General features: G+C 38.8%; 1 protein-coding gene across 2 annotated transcripts in view; it reads right to left on the reverse strand.

Moving 5' to 3' along the window:
• Window positions 1-8,440: 8,440 nt before the first annotated feature.
• Window positions 8,441-15,999, reverse strand: part of MREG (melanoregulin) — a 115,043-nt gene continuing 107,484 nt past the window's right edge. For both annotated transcript variants that reach the window (XM_082467495.1, XM_082467496.1), the window contains 3 exons: window positions 12,389-12,479; window positions 11,021-11,184; window positions 8,441-10,457 (listed from right to left, as the gene is read on the reverse strand). In XM_082467495.1, coding sequence (XP_082323621.1) covers window positions 10,323-10,457; window positions 11,021-11,184; window positions 12,389-12,479 — 390 coding nt within the window. In that variant the 3' untranslated portion in view covers window positions 8,441-10,322. The remainder of the gene's footprint in view (window positions 10,458-11,020; window positions 11,185-12,388; window positions 12,480-15,999) is intronic.

Consider the following 15,999-nt stretch of genomic DNA (forward strand, 5'->3'; position numbering starts at 1 on the left):
AGATACTGCTGATCGCCCACTTAATAGCCGTACTCCCCTTCTTGCTAACTCACAGGATTCTACTTTTGTTCAAGGTGCCCAGTTAAAATTACTCGCCTCCTCAGACCCCCTTGTATTCATGGCTGACCCAGTGACCCAGTTCTGGACAATCGTATTTTATAAGCAGAACTCTTTTTCAGAGTGACAGGTACAGCTAACAGGCCCTTTGTTCCCTTGTTCTTGTACCTTCTCCTTCCCTGGATATAGATGTTAAGTCTGGAGGTAGCAGCCGTCTTGGAGTCATGAGGATTAAAGTCACAAGTTAAGGATGAGGAGAAGGAAGTAAGCCACAGACTACACAGTTGATCCACGGACTGCCCCTCCCCAGACTTCTTGTTGAGTAAGACAAATAAGACCTTATGTGTGGGGTTCTCTAGGACTCACAGCTGGAGCATTAGGTAAAAATAAAGGAAATGTGAATAAAGTATGGACTTTAGTTGATAACAATGTATCAGTATTGATTCACTAGATGTGACAAATGTACCATACTCATGTCAGATGTTAATAAAATAGGAAACTGGGAGTGAGGTATATGGAAACTTTCTGCACTATCTTTGCAATTTTTCTATGAATCTGAAACAATTCTAAAATTAAAAGTCTATTAAAATGAATAGTCCCAGTCTCCATGCTAATCCTACAGAATCATACTATCATGAGTGGAACTCAGGTACCTTCGTACCCTCAAGTGTGAAAACTACTAGTTTAGGCCTAATCTAAGATCCCTGCTACATTTGAAAGGCAAGACCCTTTAGGCCACCTTCTTGGCTGCCATAAAGAAAGATGCAGACTCTTCAACAGACAGGGATATTCAGGATATCCAAGAGTAAATGTTCAGCTTCTAGAACAAAGCAGGTAATTCCTTTGTTGTGTGTATTTTATTAACAAACACCAAATGCCTTTGGATGGAAATCACTAGTTCAATGTTTTGCCCCCAAATTGAATCTGAGCCTCTGCAATAATGATGCTAATAGAGTTACCTCTAATAAAATACCTGGACTGCATTTTTGTGCTTCTATCATTAATAAAGGAAAACATTTGGTGACTTAATTTTTCTTACTTCTTTACAAATGACCCCATTTCGTTCCTTTTTATGGCTGAGTAATACTCCATTGTATATATGTACCACATCTTTATCCATTCATCTATCATTGGACATTTAGGTTGTTTCCATGTCCTGGCTATTGTAAATAGTGCTGCAATGAACATTGTGGTACATGTGTCCTTTTGAATTATGGTTTTCTCAGGGTATACGCCCTGTAGTGGGATTGCTGGGTCATATGATAGTTCTATGTTTAGTTTTTGAAGGAGCCTCCATACTGTTTTCCACAGTGGCTGTATCAATTTACATTCCCACCAACAGTGCAAGAGGGTTCCCTTTTTTCCACACCCTCTCCAACATTTATTGTTTGTAGATTTTTTGATGATGGCCATTCTGACCGGTGTGAGGTGATACTTCATTGTAGTTTTGATTTGCATTTCTCTAATAATTGGTGATGTTGAGCATCTTTTCATGTGCCTTTGGCCTTCTGTATGTCTTCTTTTGTAAAGCAATTTTACTCCAATAAAAAAAAAAGAAAAAGAAATAATTTTTCTTAATTCTTGGTTCCCACTGTTACCACCATAATCTCTTGGAGTAAACGAGTAACAAAACCAATATTTATAAAGGTTTTCCATGGCTTTATGAAAATTTTTCATCAGGCTTGAAAGAGCAAAATATTTTCTGTAATGGATTTCTGATGTGAATATACAGAAATGCAGTCATTCATTAGTTGAATTCAGATATATCAGGATCAAATTATATCGCAGAATGTAGCAATACACGCAGCAGGAGAGGAAGGCAGCATGGTGAAACAGAAAGAAAATTAAACCAGAGATCAGAGGCCCAGGTGGTAGACGGTGGTGCAGTTACTTGCTAGCTGTGTGGCTTTGGAGAAGTAATCTGGACTCAATTTCACATTAGCAAAATTAGCAGTTTGGAATGGATGACTTTAAAAACCCCTCTGAGCTCTGGAATTTTGAGTATGGAATCTCAAAGCCAGGAGTTAGTCTTACAGCTAATAACACAACATTAAGATTGTATTTATAAATTCAAAATAATTCATAACTAATAATTCAGAAACCAATCACAAAATATAGGTGTAAAACTTCAGCAGTCTTAATCCTTGAGAATTATATCCCACACAATAAATTAAAGAGACACAGCCAGTATCAAAACCTATTTAAAGATGCCTTTCAATTCATTTTGCCACTATTGTGGATGCTGCCATGTGAGACAGTGAAAGCCCCCAGAATGAAAGCTGACAAGTAGAGAAAAGAAAAGCCCCATGAAACAAATGTTTTAAATATGAAGCAGGTGTTGATGTTTATTTATACCTGGTTGCTTTATAGATTGACATTGTTACGGTTTCAAAGTAGGAGTTCTCCCCATAGACAAAGGACAAAGGAAACAAATAGACCAGTCACAAAAGAAATAAAAGTGGTAAATAAGCATACGGAATAATGCTCACCCTAACTAATAAACAGACATGCAAATTAACTCAACAAGGAGATACCATTTTTCTTTCTTTGCCAATTTTTTCCTGGTATATCCCTGAATGATGACAAAGATATGGTGAAACTATATTCTCATACATCATTGCTAGAAAGAGCATAAATTGGTACAAACCTTTTGGAAATATTCCATGATGTACATAAAGTATGATTTAGATATTCATGTTTTGATTCTGTAATTCCACTAAGAACACAGGACAAAGCAATGTGCATGAAGATGTTCATTGCAGAGAAAAATTGGAAACAACCCCTAAATGTCCAAAAATAGATGAAAGATTGTAAAAGTTGTTACATCTACTCAATTTAATATGCAGCTTTGTAAAAATGATGCTTCCAGAGGGTACTTACTAACAGAAAATGTTTATGATCTGTGAAATGTGGTAAACTGTCATTTCATATATGTATATATACCTTTGGCTAACACAATATTTTTACATTTTAAATTTAGTAACCAGTATTTTTAAATGGATAAAATTTACATAAAAATCCTGTTTGTTTGGCTCTTGCCAAAAAATCAGAATAACTGGCAGAACTGAGCCCTTTTGCATGACAACAATCATTTGGAGCTAAGTAATAATTGTTCCCTTTTTTTTTTTTTTTTTTTTAGGTAAGAAGTGGATTTATTCAGAGAAACACACTGCACAGAGTGTGGGCCATCTCAGAAGGCGAGAGGCTGTAACTGTTCCCTTTAGAGTGAGGGACACAACTCTCTTTGGTCCACAGTCCCTACCCAGTTACTCTTGGAGGCATTTGAGCTCATGAACCCTGACCTAAATTTAATAATCAGGATAGAAAATTGTACATAGAAATTGCAAATATGCACATAAAAAGTGAACCCTCCCAAAATGTTATGATTATAATACAATTCTAGTATTATGGTTGTTTTTTTACTATTTTAAAATTTTCTGCATTACTTTTATATTTTTAAAAGAGGTAGTAGTTGACCTAAGTCACTGCGACCTTTCAGCAGATGCCCAGGCTTTTAGTAAATATCAGTGATCTCCAGCAATTACAAGAAGAAGGTGAAGGCCATAGGTCTCGTCTCCCATAATCTTGCAACCAAGTGAAAGCAAATCTTAGCCCAAATTCTTCTAAACATACAACACTCATTTACCAGGAATTATGCATCTGCTTCCTGTAATCCCAAAGAAGTCCCCCTCTTTCTTTTCTCAGGACCCACAATATTGAAATAAACGTTTGAAAGAAACGAGTCAAAGTTTCATTCTTAGGCAGACACAACAGTGTTTTGACAACCAAATCAGACAACTTGGTGTCAGGTCTTTGAAGCAGGCAGGCAAAGGTGCTCTAGCCCTTCAGCACGGCTGGTTATAAGAGATTCTTAACACCTTCATCCTGCAAAGATGATGGAGGCAAGTCATTCTTTCTAGCTAACCACTTACCCTGACTACTACTCATTTCATAAATGGAAAATCATTCCTAACACACTTTACGCAACGTAATGAATTTTCTGGTGTACATTTTGATAAAGATGATCGAAATGATTAAACAACCATCTTGGAAAGTAGGTTCCTGATTAGGATACTTCAAATGCTAAATACACGTCTCTAGGATATACGATCAACTTTACTTACACATTTCACACTACTAATGCGGAAGAATTTTTAAAGTAAATTGCTACCTAAAAACTACAGCTGTTGGTTTTTGAAAGAGCACTGATTGATTGGTCTGTGCTTTATTTAGCTCTTATAAATCTCATAATTTTACTTTTGTTCTTTTTATAATATATAATATAGAAATATATATACATATATACAAAATACTGTTCTTTCTAAATTTAATCTCACTAAGCACTTAGAATATAGACGAGTAGCAAAATCAGATATATCCCATTTAGTTACTAAATGATTAAAGGATGAGAATCAGTTAAGACTTGGTTCCCTGACTCAGTTCTCCGCAGCCCAGGTTTCTAAACCCATAGGCTAAGGGAGATGAAAATTGAAATGCCATATGTCCATCTGTAGTCTGTCAAAGCAAAATATAGACTAATACTCTGGAAGCTAATAATAACACTCTTTGAAACATTGTAAAAGAAAAGTTCAAAGTGGCCCTTTTCACTCTGTACACAGTAGTGATTTGGAGATTATGAGTATACTCCTTTCAATGCAACTTACTCAAATTCAAACAGATTTCTTGTGATGTTAGTAATAGAAAGTGATCTGAGAGAATGGATAAATGCATTACTCCAACGGAAAACAAGCCATCTTTGTGCCAGGATCCCTCTTTGATCATTGGCGAGTAACTACATAAACTAGTTTCTGCTGCTGTCAATGCGGTCCTCTTCCAGAAGTTACTGACTTTAATTTCTTAGCTAAAGGAAAGTTAACTTTCCTGATGATCTTTAAAAACGATTTAACCACTATGTTAAACGAATTTACAAATAACAACGACTACCTAATTAACATTTTTTTAAATAATGCCCAAATACCCGAGATAAATACATATTTAATATATTTTAATGACTCATAATGAAATAACATGTATTTCAATAGATAAATGCTCCAGCCTAGTTATACTAAAACTAATGGAGAACCACTATGAATGTGTTAGCTACAATTGCAGACTTGTGTATTTTACTGTTGACTCAAGATACTGCCACGATGGGGTTCCCTGAAAAAAAGACTCTGAAATGGAGATTGGCGTGCAAGAAGTTTATAAGCAAATACCTGAGGAGGAGAGAGGAAAGGCAGGGTTGGGAAAATTGTACTGAGATGTCGTCACAATAAAGGCCTCAGTCAATCTAATGGGGAGCTCTAGAGCTAGGATAGCTCTTCCTAGCCCTGCACCAACTAACTAGTCAGTAGAGGCAGGACGCCCCTAACAGGGGAGCAGCCTTGGACAAGGCAGCTCTCACTGGTTGATGTCAATTCCTACAGAGAGACCCGGCTGAGATCTCAGACACCAAGCTTGGATCCACTTGCTTTTTATGACACATCCTGGGAGAGGATCCTCTGGGAGTCTGGGGTATTTCTTTTCCTGAGGAAAGGCTAACTGAACAACTTACAGCCCCACTGCTACAGCTGGTCTCAAGGCCACAGTAATACTTATCATCTCTCTTCTAGATTCCCTAACAGTACTCCTCGAAACTGTCAAGGTCCTCAAAAGCAAGGAAGGTCTGAGAAACTATCACAGCCAAGAGGAGCCTAAGAGAACATGATGACTATATGCAATACAGTGACCTGGACGGGATCCTGCAACAGAAAAAGACATTAGGTAAAAACTAAGGTACTGGAATGAACTGTGGACTTCAGTTAATAATAATGCATCAATAGTGGTTCATTAGACGTGACAAATGTACCATTCTACGGTTTGATGTTAATAATAGAAACTTGATATGAGGCATATGGGAATGCTCTGTACAACCTTTGGAACTTTTCTGTAAATCAAAAGCTATTCTAAAATTAATAGTTTATATTAAAAATAACAGGGAAAAAGTAGATTGTTGCTAGACTTTGCACTCATGCCTTCGTGAGTCTGACAAAAACCCAACTCACGATAAGCAGTTTTTCAAGTAATGTGTAATTATCCCTTGCAAATGGCATGGCCTTACTCCAGAGCCCAAGGAGTCTGTGCTGTCATTCTCCTATTGAGTTTTCCATAGATTCCACTTGCAGCTTTTCTTATCACTGACTTTTAATACTAAGGGGTCTGCAGGGTCCTATGATACAAGTGTCAAGCCACTTAGCCATAGCCTGGACCTGCTTTGGAGCCCTTTCCTGCCCTGGACCTCATTCAGAGCTGGCAGCTTTTCATGTCACCCAGTTAAATGGGATGGAGCAGTATTTCTAGGTGACAACATAAAGAAGCCTACCAAGCATTCTGCTGGCTCCGTAGAGGTGGGAGGTGTAAGATGAAATAAGTCAACCTTTCCTTTGAGGGGATGTTTCAGCATGCCACAGACCAAGGGACCCCTGAAAACTTCACTGAAGTGACAGGTCCCTGAGACTCTGTAGAATTTATCTCTCATCCTTTGAAGTGCATGTCTTTTCTTAAGGTCTCCAATGCATTTGCCACTTGGTACTCATCGGATCTAATGTTACCGATATAGTAACCAATGTGATATTCTGCAGAGTCCAGTTGGTCCAGATCCTTTGGGGCTATATTATAACAGACGGCAGGAGAGTTTAGATAGCTCTGGAGCAATACCATAAATGTATACTGTTGTCCATCTCAAGTGAATGCAAACACTTTCTGACCTACCTTTCTGATGGGTATGGAAAGAAGCATTTGCCGGATCAATAGCCACATTGTAGCTGAGACTTGTTACTTTATTCTCACAAAGATCCCACCTCTAGCTCAGCAGCTGCAATTAGGGCTACTGCTTGGTTGAATTTTCAATAATTCACTTTCGTTCTCCAGTGTCCATCTAGTCTTAGGGCCAGAGTGTTGAATTAAATGGAATTATAATCAGGACAAACACTCTTCCTGTCTTTAAGGGTACTAATCTCTGTCATCTTTCTGGAATGCAATATTGATTTTGGTTTACTATCTTGGCCAGGGGGTGAAGCAGTTTCAGAGCCTTTCACTTAGCTTTCTCATTAAGATGGGTTTTAACCCACAGGCCAAAAAAATGAATGTTGGTTCTGCCAAGTCCCAAGTATGCTCAGCCCAATAATCTATTCCGTAACTGGGAAGGTGACCACTGGGTAGATCCATGAACTCAATGGACCTACTGTGAGTTAGAACTGGGGTAGGACTCCATTCATTATTTGAATTCCATGTACCCTCCTTCTAAATGGCACACTGTAATGATACTCTTGTCCTTGGGTATCAATGTCAACTTGGATCTTGTGTCCCATGTCCTCAGAGTGTTTGTGTATACTCCTTTCCCCAGTGTACAGTTATCTCAGTAAATGACCATAGGTCCTTTAGAGGCAAGACTAGGGGAAGCAGTGCCATATACACTTGCAGTGGTGTTTCAAAGTCTTCTTTCTTGGGGATCTAGTCTTTCCTTTAGTCAGTAGTTTCTGGGTCTAGAAAATAGCCAAGGTCTGGAAACTTGGCAAGAGATCATAACTATTTATTATGTGGCTGTGGCTGTGTCCTACCTATCTCCTGATCATCCATCCTTGAGATCTTTCAGTGGTACAGCTTGAGTAATACTCTTATTGGCTACCCATCTATTTTGCCCCTAGGGATGCCATGATCCATCAACCATCTCCAAATCTCTCTGCAGGTACCTCTCAGACCTGGCCATTAGTTATGATAATCGTGTCCACTTGTCTTCTGACAGTGAAGCATTGCCACTGGGCCCCTATTCTTCCATCCCCATTGCTACCAGTGAGCCCACTTCTGGAACAGCCTCTGGCCTACAGGGATACTACTGAGTTTTCAGTGATGCTGGTGACTCCTCACCAAAGCATTCTCTATCACTTTGGTCAGTGTGTCCACGGTGCCTTCCTGGGGCCTCCTTTAAGAAAACATAAATACTTTATTATTTGTTGCAATTATATTCATGGAATAGGAAATCAGGTGTTTTATCTGCTAACTATAGCGTTTTCCCCCTGGTGCACATTAAAATAAGTAACTATTAATATAAAATTTTCCATCCATCTACCACCTGAAACTGCCCTGCATACACACATGAACCTTTGGATCCTGGTTGTGCTGAGTACCTTGTGACTTCTGAAGTGGTCATTTCAGTCACCCTCAAGCCCCTCTCATGTATTCCTCAATGGACTTGAGCACAGATCTGCCTCTTGACTGGCTTTAGAATAATGGGAGGTCCTTAAGCCCATCTGTCTCTCAGCCTCTTTACCCTTTAATTTAAAGGAATTATGGAAAGAATATCTGTTCCTTCTTAATTCTCAGAAATATGACACACATTCAGCTGAAAAGTAAATACAGAAACCTTTTAATTCTTTGCAAGGAAAATTTCCTGGATAATTCCATGAGTTTTTATAATCATAGAGACAATTTTATCCTTACTTATTCATTACCAAAAATAAAGACTATGGTTACAATGTATTCTCCATAGATGCAAACAATCTCATCTATTTTGACACCAAAAAAAGGCAGAAAGACAAAATACAAATTCCAAGGACAAAGATGAAAACAATATGATTTTCAAAGTTTTTTTTTTTTTTGGTTTAATTTATTGTTTGTTTTTGTTTGTCTCACTCTTTGTATGTTTATCTTGCAAGAGCCTATAGAGGTGAGGGAAAATATCTGCAGGCTAATTTTAAACAACATGAGAGAGGTATTAAGTACTAAATACAACAAAATAAAAATGTATTTTTTATTTTAAAAAATAAAATTTTTAGTTGACTTATTAAACTAGGAAGAATATTCCTGAAACATGTGAGTTAAATTGGTCTGCAAAGCATTCATAAACGGAGAACATGTATCTCCTCTAACAAATACTTTAAACATTGTGTTCACTACCAAAAGAGCTAATCAGGGTAGGGAAATTTTCAAGTCACAATCCCCTGCACAGACTAAATACAAGTTACTTTTTAACTTGAAGTCAGAAAAGTAAAATCTGTAAAAGTAAAAATATTGCCATTGTTCTCAGCAGTCTACTGATAAATCCGACAAGCTCTGAAAGTCTTTTCAATAAAATGAACCCTGATTTCATGGCAAGCTCCTTGCTTAGGTGGCAATTAACTTTTGAAACTGGACTGCTCAATCTGTGGGTAGAAGCAAACTGTATTGACAGAATTGCTCCACTTTGAAAATCATCTTCAGGATGGAAGAACGTCCAGCAATGACCTTCTTCAATGCAACACTGCCTGCAGAGTTGCTACTGCTGCTGCTGGTGGCTCGCGGGGCTCAGCCCCAGGCTGGCAGGGTGAGCACTGACCCCAGTGCACTGTGACCACGGGCTCTCCGCGCCCACTCTGGGTCCTGGAGCTGAGGCCACGCTGCATGAGAGGTCCCTGGGCAGGTGCAACTCTCAGTCAATAAGCTGGAAACAGGTTAAAGAGAAGACAAGACAGTAAAGGTCAAATAGATGCTATCCCAGATAAAATATCCAGGGCTTGTGGACTTGAGCTGGACACTATGTAAAAATGAGGTAACCAGATATCAATAACGTTGAGAATTCAAGATGCTTGTAGCACAGCTGAAGACGCAGCTTTTCACGTGTAGCTGCAGGAAATTCTGCTTGGGAGCATTCTATTTAGGATTCACGTCTGAGCAGCACTCCTAGATAGTTCTCTTATTTGGTACATCTAAACTTCTGAATAATCTCAAAACGATGCCTCAAACACCTCCAAGGTTCTGTAGGTGCTTCCAAATCAAAGAAAGGTCTTGTCACGCCTGGTATTATTTTGGTGTTAGCCTATATTATATAACAATTATTTAAAAATTGGTAATCCATATTTGGGCTCAATGATAGCTCTATTAATCTTATTTTATTAACTAGAACATCCTATTCTCCCAATAGGATTAGTGGCTAGAGCTTATTGTACAACCAAAACCAAAATGGGGGCAATGGGTTCTTGGAATCTAATCAATCACCCATGATGAAATATCCCACTGGCCAACTCTCTGATGCAAGATCACCAGGGTGTTTCAACGCAGCCTCAACTATCATATAGTCAAGTCCTCATGAGGGCCAGATATCCAAACGCTTAGATTTTTGCAGGACTCAGAATCCTTTTTCTCTTAGCTAGCCCTCTTCTTGCTCATTCTCTTTTACACGCATCTGTCCAACTTTGGTAGGCTGTTGAGTTCCAGTGGAAGAAATCCCATTCTGCCTCGTAGCCTCTCCCTTAGGGACTCGGAAAGGGAAGGTAGTGCAGTTCTTTCTGGCCATCTGCCTGGCATGGGACCCCAGGCTTCTTGGGGTAAGTTTGACTGGCAATTTTAAAGAATTCTTCCGCAGCATCGAGTGTAATGAGACGGTCCTGCCAAAAAATTAAGAATACAAATGTTGTCAAGATGGGAACCAAGCCATGTTGGTGGGAAAACCAATCTAAAAACCACAATATCCACCCTAGAAATAATGATGAGTGAGTAAAACATTTATTAAATTTTTCCCAACAAATTGAGAGACACTCCTTAGCCCTTACTTACATTATCCAAGAAACATTCCACTGCTCTTAGAGTCCTTTCAAATCATTTTTCAATCTTAGGTTATATACACAATATTTCTCACATCTCTTTGCCCTAAAAATGGTTCAAGAAGCTGACTGCACAGCAAAATTGGCTGAAAAATACAGATAGATTCTTGAGCCACAATGCCAAGTCTCAGCTGGTCTAAGTGCAATCCAGAAACCTGAATTTTTAAAGCCCTCCAAGTGATTATGACGTGCTGGCCACTGGGTACCAATGCATAAGATGCCAGCATCATCTGCCATATCTCATACCATGGTGGAGCTGGTGGTGTGAGAATGCTGAGAATATGGACTAATAGAGAAGCAAAACTTTAAAGCAAAATCAGAGCAGGTGGACCAAGACATCCACTTACCACAACAAAGAGATATCTCTCCGAAAGCTCCCAACTGGTTGGGAAAATATTGGTCTCTTCAGCCAGTCTCAACAATATCTCCCGAGCTTTCCTTGTGTTTTTAGAATCACTGATGGTGCTGAGTTTTGTCACTGACAACAAAGAGTCTGCTTCCTTTTGAAAACCTAAGGTAAAGAGATTGAACCCTCACGTAAAGTAGTCACAAGGAAATGATGGTCCTGCAGGAGATTAAGGGACCCAACAGTGGATTAGGAACAAATATGAGGAAACTGAAGCCCAAGGCACCACTCCCTGTGCTGCTTCCCAGCACAGTGAGGTGGGTGGGGTCTTTAATTAAAATTCTGTTGCAATTTCTTCTTACCAGATTTTCTCTGTTAACTTTTTCCTCCGAGTTAAGCCTCAGATACTCATCCACTGACTGCCTGCTGCCCCTTTTTTTGGTTTGGAAACCCTCCTCCCACTCCCTACTCTTCGCCTCCTCCCCTGTTTCCTGAATTCCTACTTCCCCTGCAACCTGCACAATGGTCACCTTCAGGCCCCTACTTCTCCAAGCCCAGATTCCCTTCCCCAGGGCAATACGGCTGACTGGTTAAATTACTTACCCAAAGGTCTAAAAGACCCACAGATTTACCCTTCCTGGGATAACTTACATCATAAAGAGGAGACTATTAACTCAGAACAATATTGGGTGAGTAAAGAGGGCAGAGGTCCACCCCACCCCAACATATCCCAACTAAAGCAACAGCGGCTAGCAACTTGGTACCCCACTTCTGAAAGGTTATGATGCCAAGGTGTCATGTTCTCTTTCAAAGCAGAAGGACTGAGGACTTCAAAATTGATAAATTCATTATTTTAAAACATGAAAACAAGCTTACTTTATAATGTGAGGACCACGTTTATTGTATCACAACCCTGGCAGATTCAAGAAAAATCAATACCCAATATCTACTCTAATACCACAGGTATTTTGCTGTCTCTCTTACAAATAATATTTCTCCCAATCTGCCTTACCTTATAAAGCTATGATTAACTGGCCAATCACTCCCATCTAATGCAATCAATGTACAATGCCCAAAAAGTCAATGGTGGTGCCCATATGATTCCACTGCCCTGTGCTACTTGATACTGAGGACAGACGGAGTAACACATGGCAAAATATGTCCTCAAGACAGGGTCTGGTGATAACAGAAACATCAGATGTTTATGCCTGAGGATACAGGGAGGACGGGATTGGGAAAATAATTAGTACACAGTAGCCTTAATCAGTCAGTTACTGACGTTCCTTTCATAAAAACCATGCTGGAGAAAGTGAAGAGGAACGATCACAACTGGTTATTTTTACCATTTCATAATCACTTTCAGACTCACCTAAATCTTCTAAAATGCGTTTCCATCGATTTCTCACTTCCCTTCGAATCTGTCGCAGGGTGTAGATATCATAGTTGAGTTTTTGCCACTCCTGTAGGAAAATAAAAATTCAGTTTTATTTTTACATTTTGGTCTAAATCCCTAATTCCCAAAGTTAAGCTGTTTAAGCCTGTGGTTCTCCTCTTCACTAATCTTCAAAACAAATCCCAAAAGAAGAGAAGAAGATGGGAAGATGAAGTCAACAGGAATACATCAGCTCCATGTCTGGAGAATCTGCTGTATACCAGGTAATATGACACATTACATAAATTATCCTAATTAAACTCTTCACGTTACCTATTCTTTCAACTGCAGTGATAACACCTGTAAAGTAGGGATAACAAGAGTGAACATTCCATTTAAGATAGTTATAAAGATAAAAGGTATAAAAAAAACCTTTATATATAAAATACCTGCACACAGTGAGCACCTAATAAAATCTATGTATTACTGAAGCCATTTTATAGATAATGAAACTGAAGCCTGGAGAGGTTAACTGGCTAATCCAGTATCATCCAGCTAACGGGTATCAGAATTGGTGTTTGAATTCAGATCTCACTCCAAAGTTCATGAGAAAAATGACACACAGGGACTTCTCTGGTGGTCCAGTGGTTTAAAAATGGTCCACATCAAAAAAAAAAAAATCTTTAAAAAAAAAAAAAAGAAAAATGACACACAAAGAATTTGTGCCTTTCTTTGTTATCAGAATAAAGCAGACCTGAAGTAGATCCCAAGTTTCTTGATTTCCAGCCAATGTTTCTTTCATCGTATCTCAGCATTGCTCTCATTCATTTATGTTCCTATGATAGGATGAATCTTTCAAGCATTCATCAGAACTATTAAAAGATTATCATTCTGAAAACTTCAATCTTATGAGTAGTAGGCCATCATGTTGGTCCCCAAACAGAACTTGAATCTTTCAGGAGCATTAGAATCTTTACTGAGCTAGGCATTTGTTTTAAATGCCATGGAAATTTGTTTTCAAGGAGCCTTCTCTATACAGAAGGGTCACTTTATAGAGTATACCTTTTCCTCTTGGCAAGAACATTAACCACACAACTATCCTAAAGCACAGCTTAAAAGAACATCATTCTAAATGCTCAATTTAAAACTCAAGTCATATGATATTTTGACTCCACTAACCGGAAATCTTTCAATGATGCCATTATTTCCCTACCAAGTTTCTTTCAAGGCTTGCCTTGCTCATCCCTAATCAACTTTCATGACTGGTTAAGAGAAATCAATTTAGCTGCCATGCCCAAACATTTATAGATACCACTTTGAGAAAGAAAAGCTAGCAAAATAAAGCACGTTTTGTTATGATTGCATTTTAGATCTTGTATCTGAAGATACAAAGACATCAAAAGGTCATGGATTTCACAAAACTATAATTCAAAAAGATACATGCACCCCTATGTTCATAGCAGCACTATACACAATAGCCAAGACATGGAAACAACCTAAACATCCATCAACAGATGACTGGATAAAGAGGATGTGGTACATATATACAATGGAATACTCCTCGGCCATAAAAAGAATGAAATAATGCCATTTGCAGCAACATGGATGGACCTAGAGATTATCACACTAAGTGAAGTAAGTCAGAAAGAGAAAGACAAATACCATATGATATCACTTATATGTGGAATCTAAAATATGACACAAATGAACTTATCTATGAAACAGAAACAGACTCACAGACAGAGAACAGACTTGTGGTTGCCAAGGGGGACGAGAGAAGGGGGAGGGAAGGATTGGGAGTTTGGGATTAGCAGATGCAAACTATTATATAGAGAATGGATAAACAACAAGGTCCTACTATATAGCACAGGGAACTATATTCAATATCCTGTGATAAACCAAAATGGTAAAGAATATGAAAAAGAATGTATATATATGTATAAATGAATCACTTTGCTGTACAGCAGAAATTAACACAACATTGTAAATCAACTATTCCTCAATAAAATAAATTTTTTATAAAAAGGTCATGGATTTCAACAATTTCCTAGAAATCAGGAAGTGGTGAATCTGAGTACTCTTTCCTGGTCCTCTGTTTTTGACCAAAGGTGTGTATACACATGTGTTTGCATAAGTGTGCAGTGACTGGGGTCAGGGATGAAGTCTGTGACACTGGAGGGCAAGGCTGACTGGGTCATCTCAGAAATATGCAATCCTGATCTCATCTTCAGCACCATGTTAAAGCACTCCTATCTAATGCCCCACAGACTGTATAAGTATTCAATACAGTATTGCCATTTTCATTGGATCGGTCATTCAGTATATACAGCATTTTGGAAAAGAGCATGGGTGTTAGAGCCAGACTTCCCAGGTTTGAATCCCAGCTCCATTATTTATTAACAGCCTAACTTCGGGCAAGTTCATAACCTCACTGTGTGTCAGTGGCCTCATCTGTAATATGGAGATAGTAATGCTACCTACCTCTCAGGCTTATTGTGAGGATCAAATGCTTTAATGTAAGCCCTGAAAATGGAGTTTGGGGCACATTCTCCTCCAAAGCAGTGTAGGCACAGTTAAGAAACAATCTTCCAAGACTCAGGATGATTTCTATTATGAGGATTGAGGACATTATACATGACATTAGGTAGTACCGCATTTGTGAGGACCTCCAGAAGAAAAATTTCTCTGCTCTTGACATTAGGTTAGGATTTCACTTTTCCTAAAAAATGTTTCACTGTTCTGAACATTGTGAATTCTATAACTGATCGGTTCCCATGCTTACCTGAAAATGTAGAGTCCTTTCATGGAAAACATATAGGATTTTGAAAGCATTTTTGAATTATCAAAAGTTTTTACTACTTTTTATATCTTTATGTTTTTTCTCTTTTCTCATCTTCTTCTAGTTTGTGCTCTCGTATTTTCATGTAAGTTACCTTAAGTCTTTTATGACTAAAAAAAAGACTATAGGGGCTTCCCTGGTGGCGCAGTGGTTGAGAATCTGCCTGCCAATGCAGGGGAACGGGTTCGAGCCCTGGTCTGGGAAGATCCCACATGCCGCGGAGCAACTGGGCCCGTGAGCCACAACTACTGAGCCTGTGCGTCTGGAGCCTGTGCTCCGCAACGGGAGAGGCCGCAACAGTGAGAGGCCCGTGCACCGCGATGAAGAGTGACCCCCGCTTGCCGCAACTGGAGAAAGCCCTCGCACAGAAACGAAGACCCAACACAGCCAAAAATAAAAATAAATAAATAAAAAAGTATCTGGTCAATTTGGTAATTATTATTAAAAAAAAAAAAGACTATGAATAAACAAAAGATTACCCAGAGCAGCACTGTGCTTATTCTCAATGAAACGTACCCTCCTTGCTTGACTAAATGAAAAGTGATCAGGCTTCGACTCACACTTGATTAGAGACCCACACAGTCAATCCACAGATGAGATGCTTTCCACATTCACACAACCTTAAATGATGTAACAAACCACTAGGTGGCTTCATTAACTTGCGGTTAAAGGTCTCTGCTAATTTTTCTTTTAGCTCCTTAGGCTGATGCCTCAGAACTTCTGTCCTGAAGGAAGTGTAGCCAAATCTCTATTTTTCGGAGACCCATTC

Source organism: Balaenoptera physalus, assembly GCF_965194825.1.
Source record: "Balaenoptera physalus genome assembly, chromosome: 6".
NCBI lineage: Eukaryota > Metazoa > Chordata > Mammalia > Artiodactyla > Balaenopteridae > Balaenoptera > Balaenoptera physalus.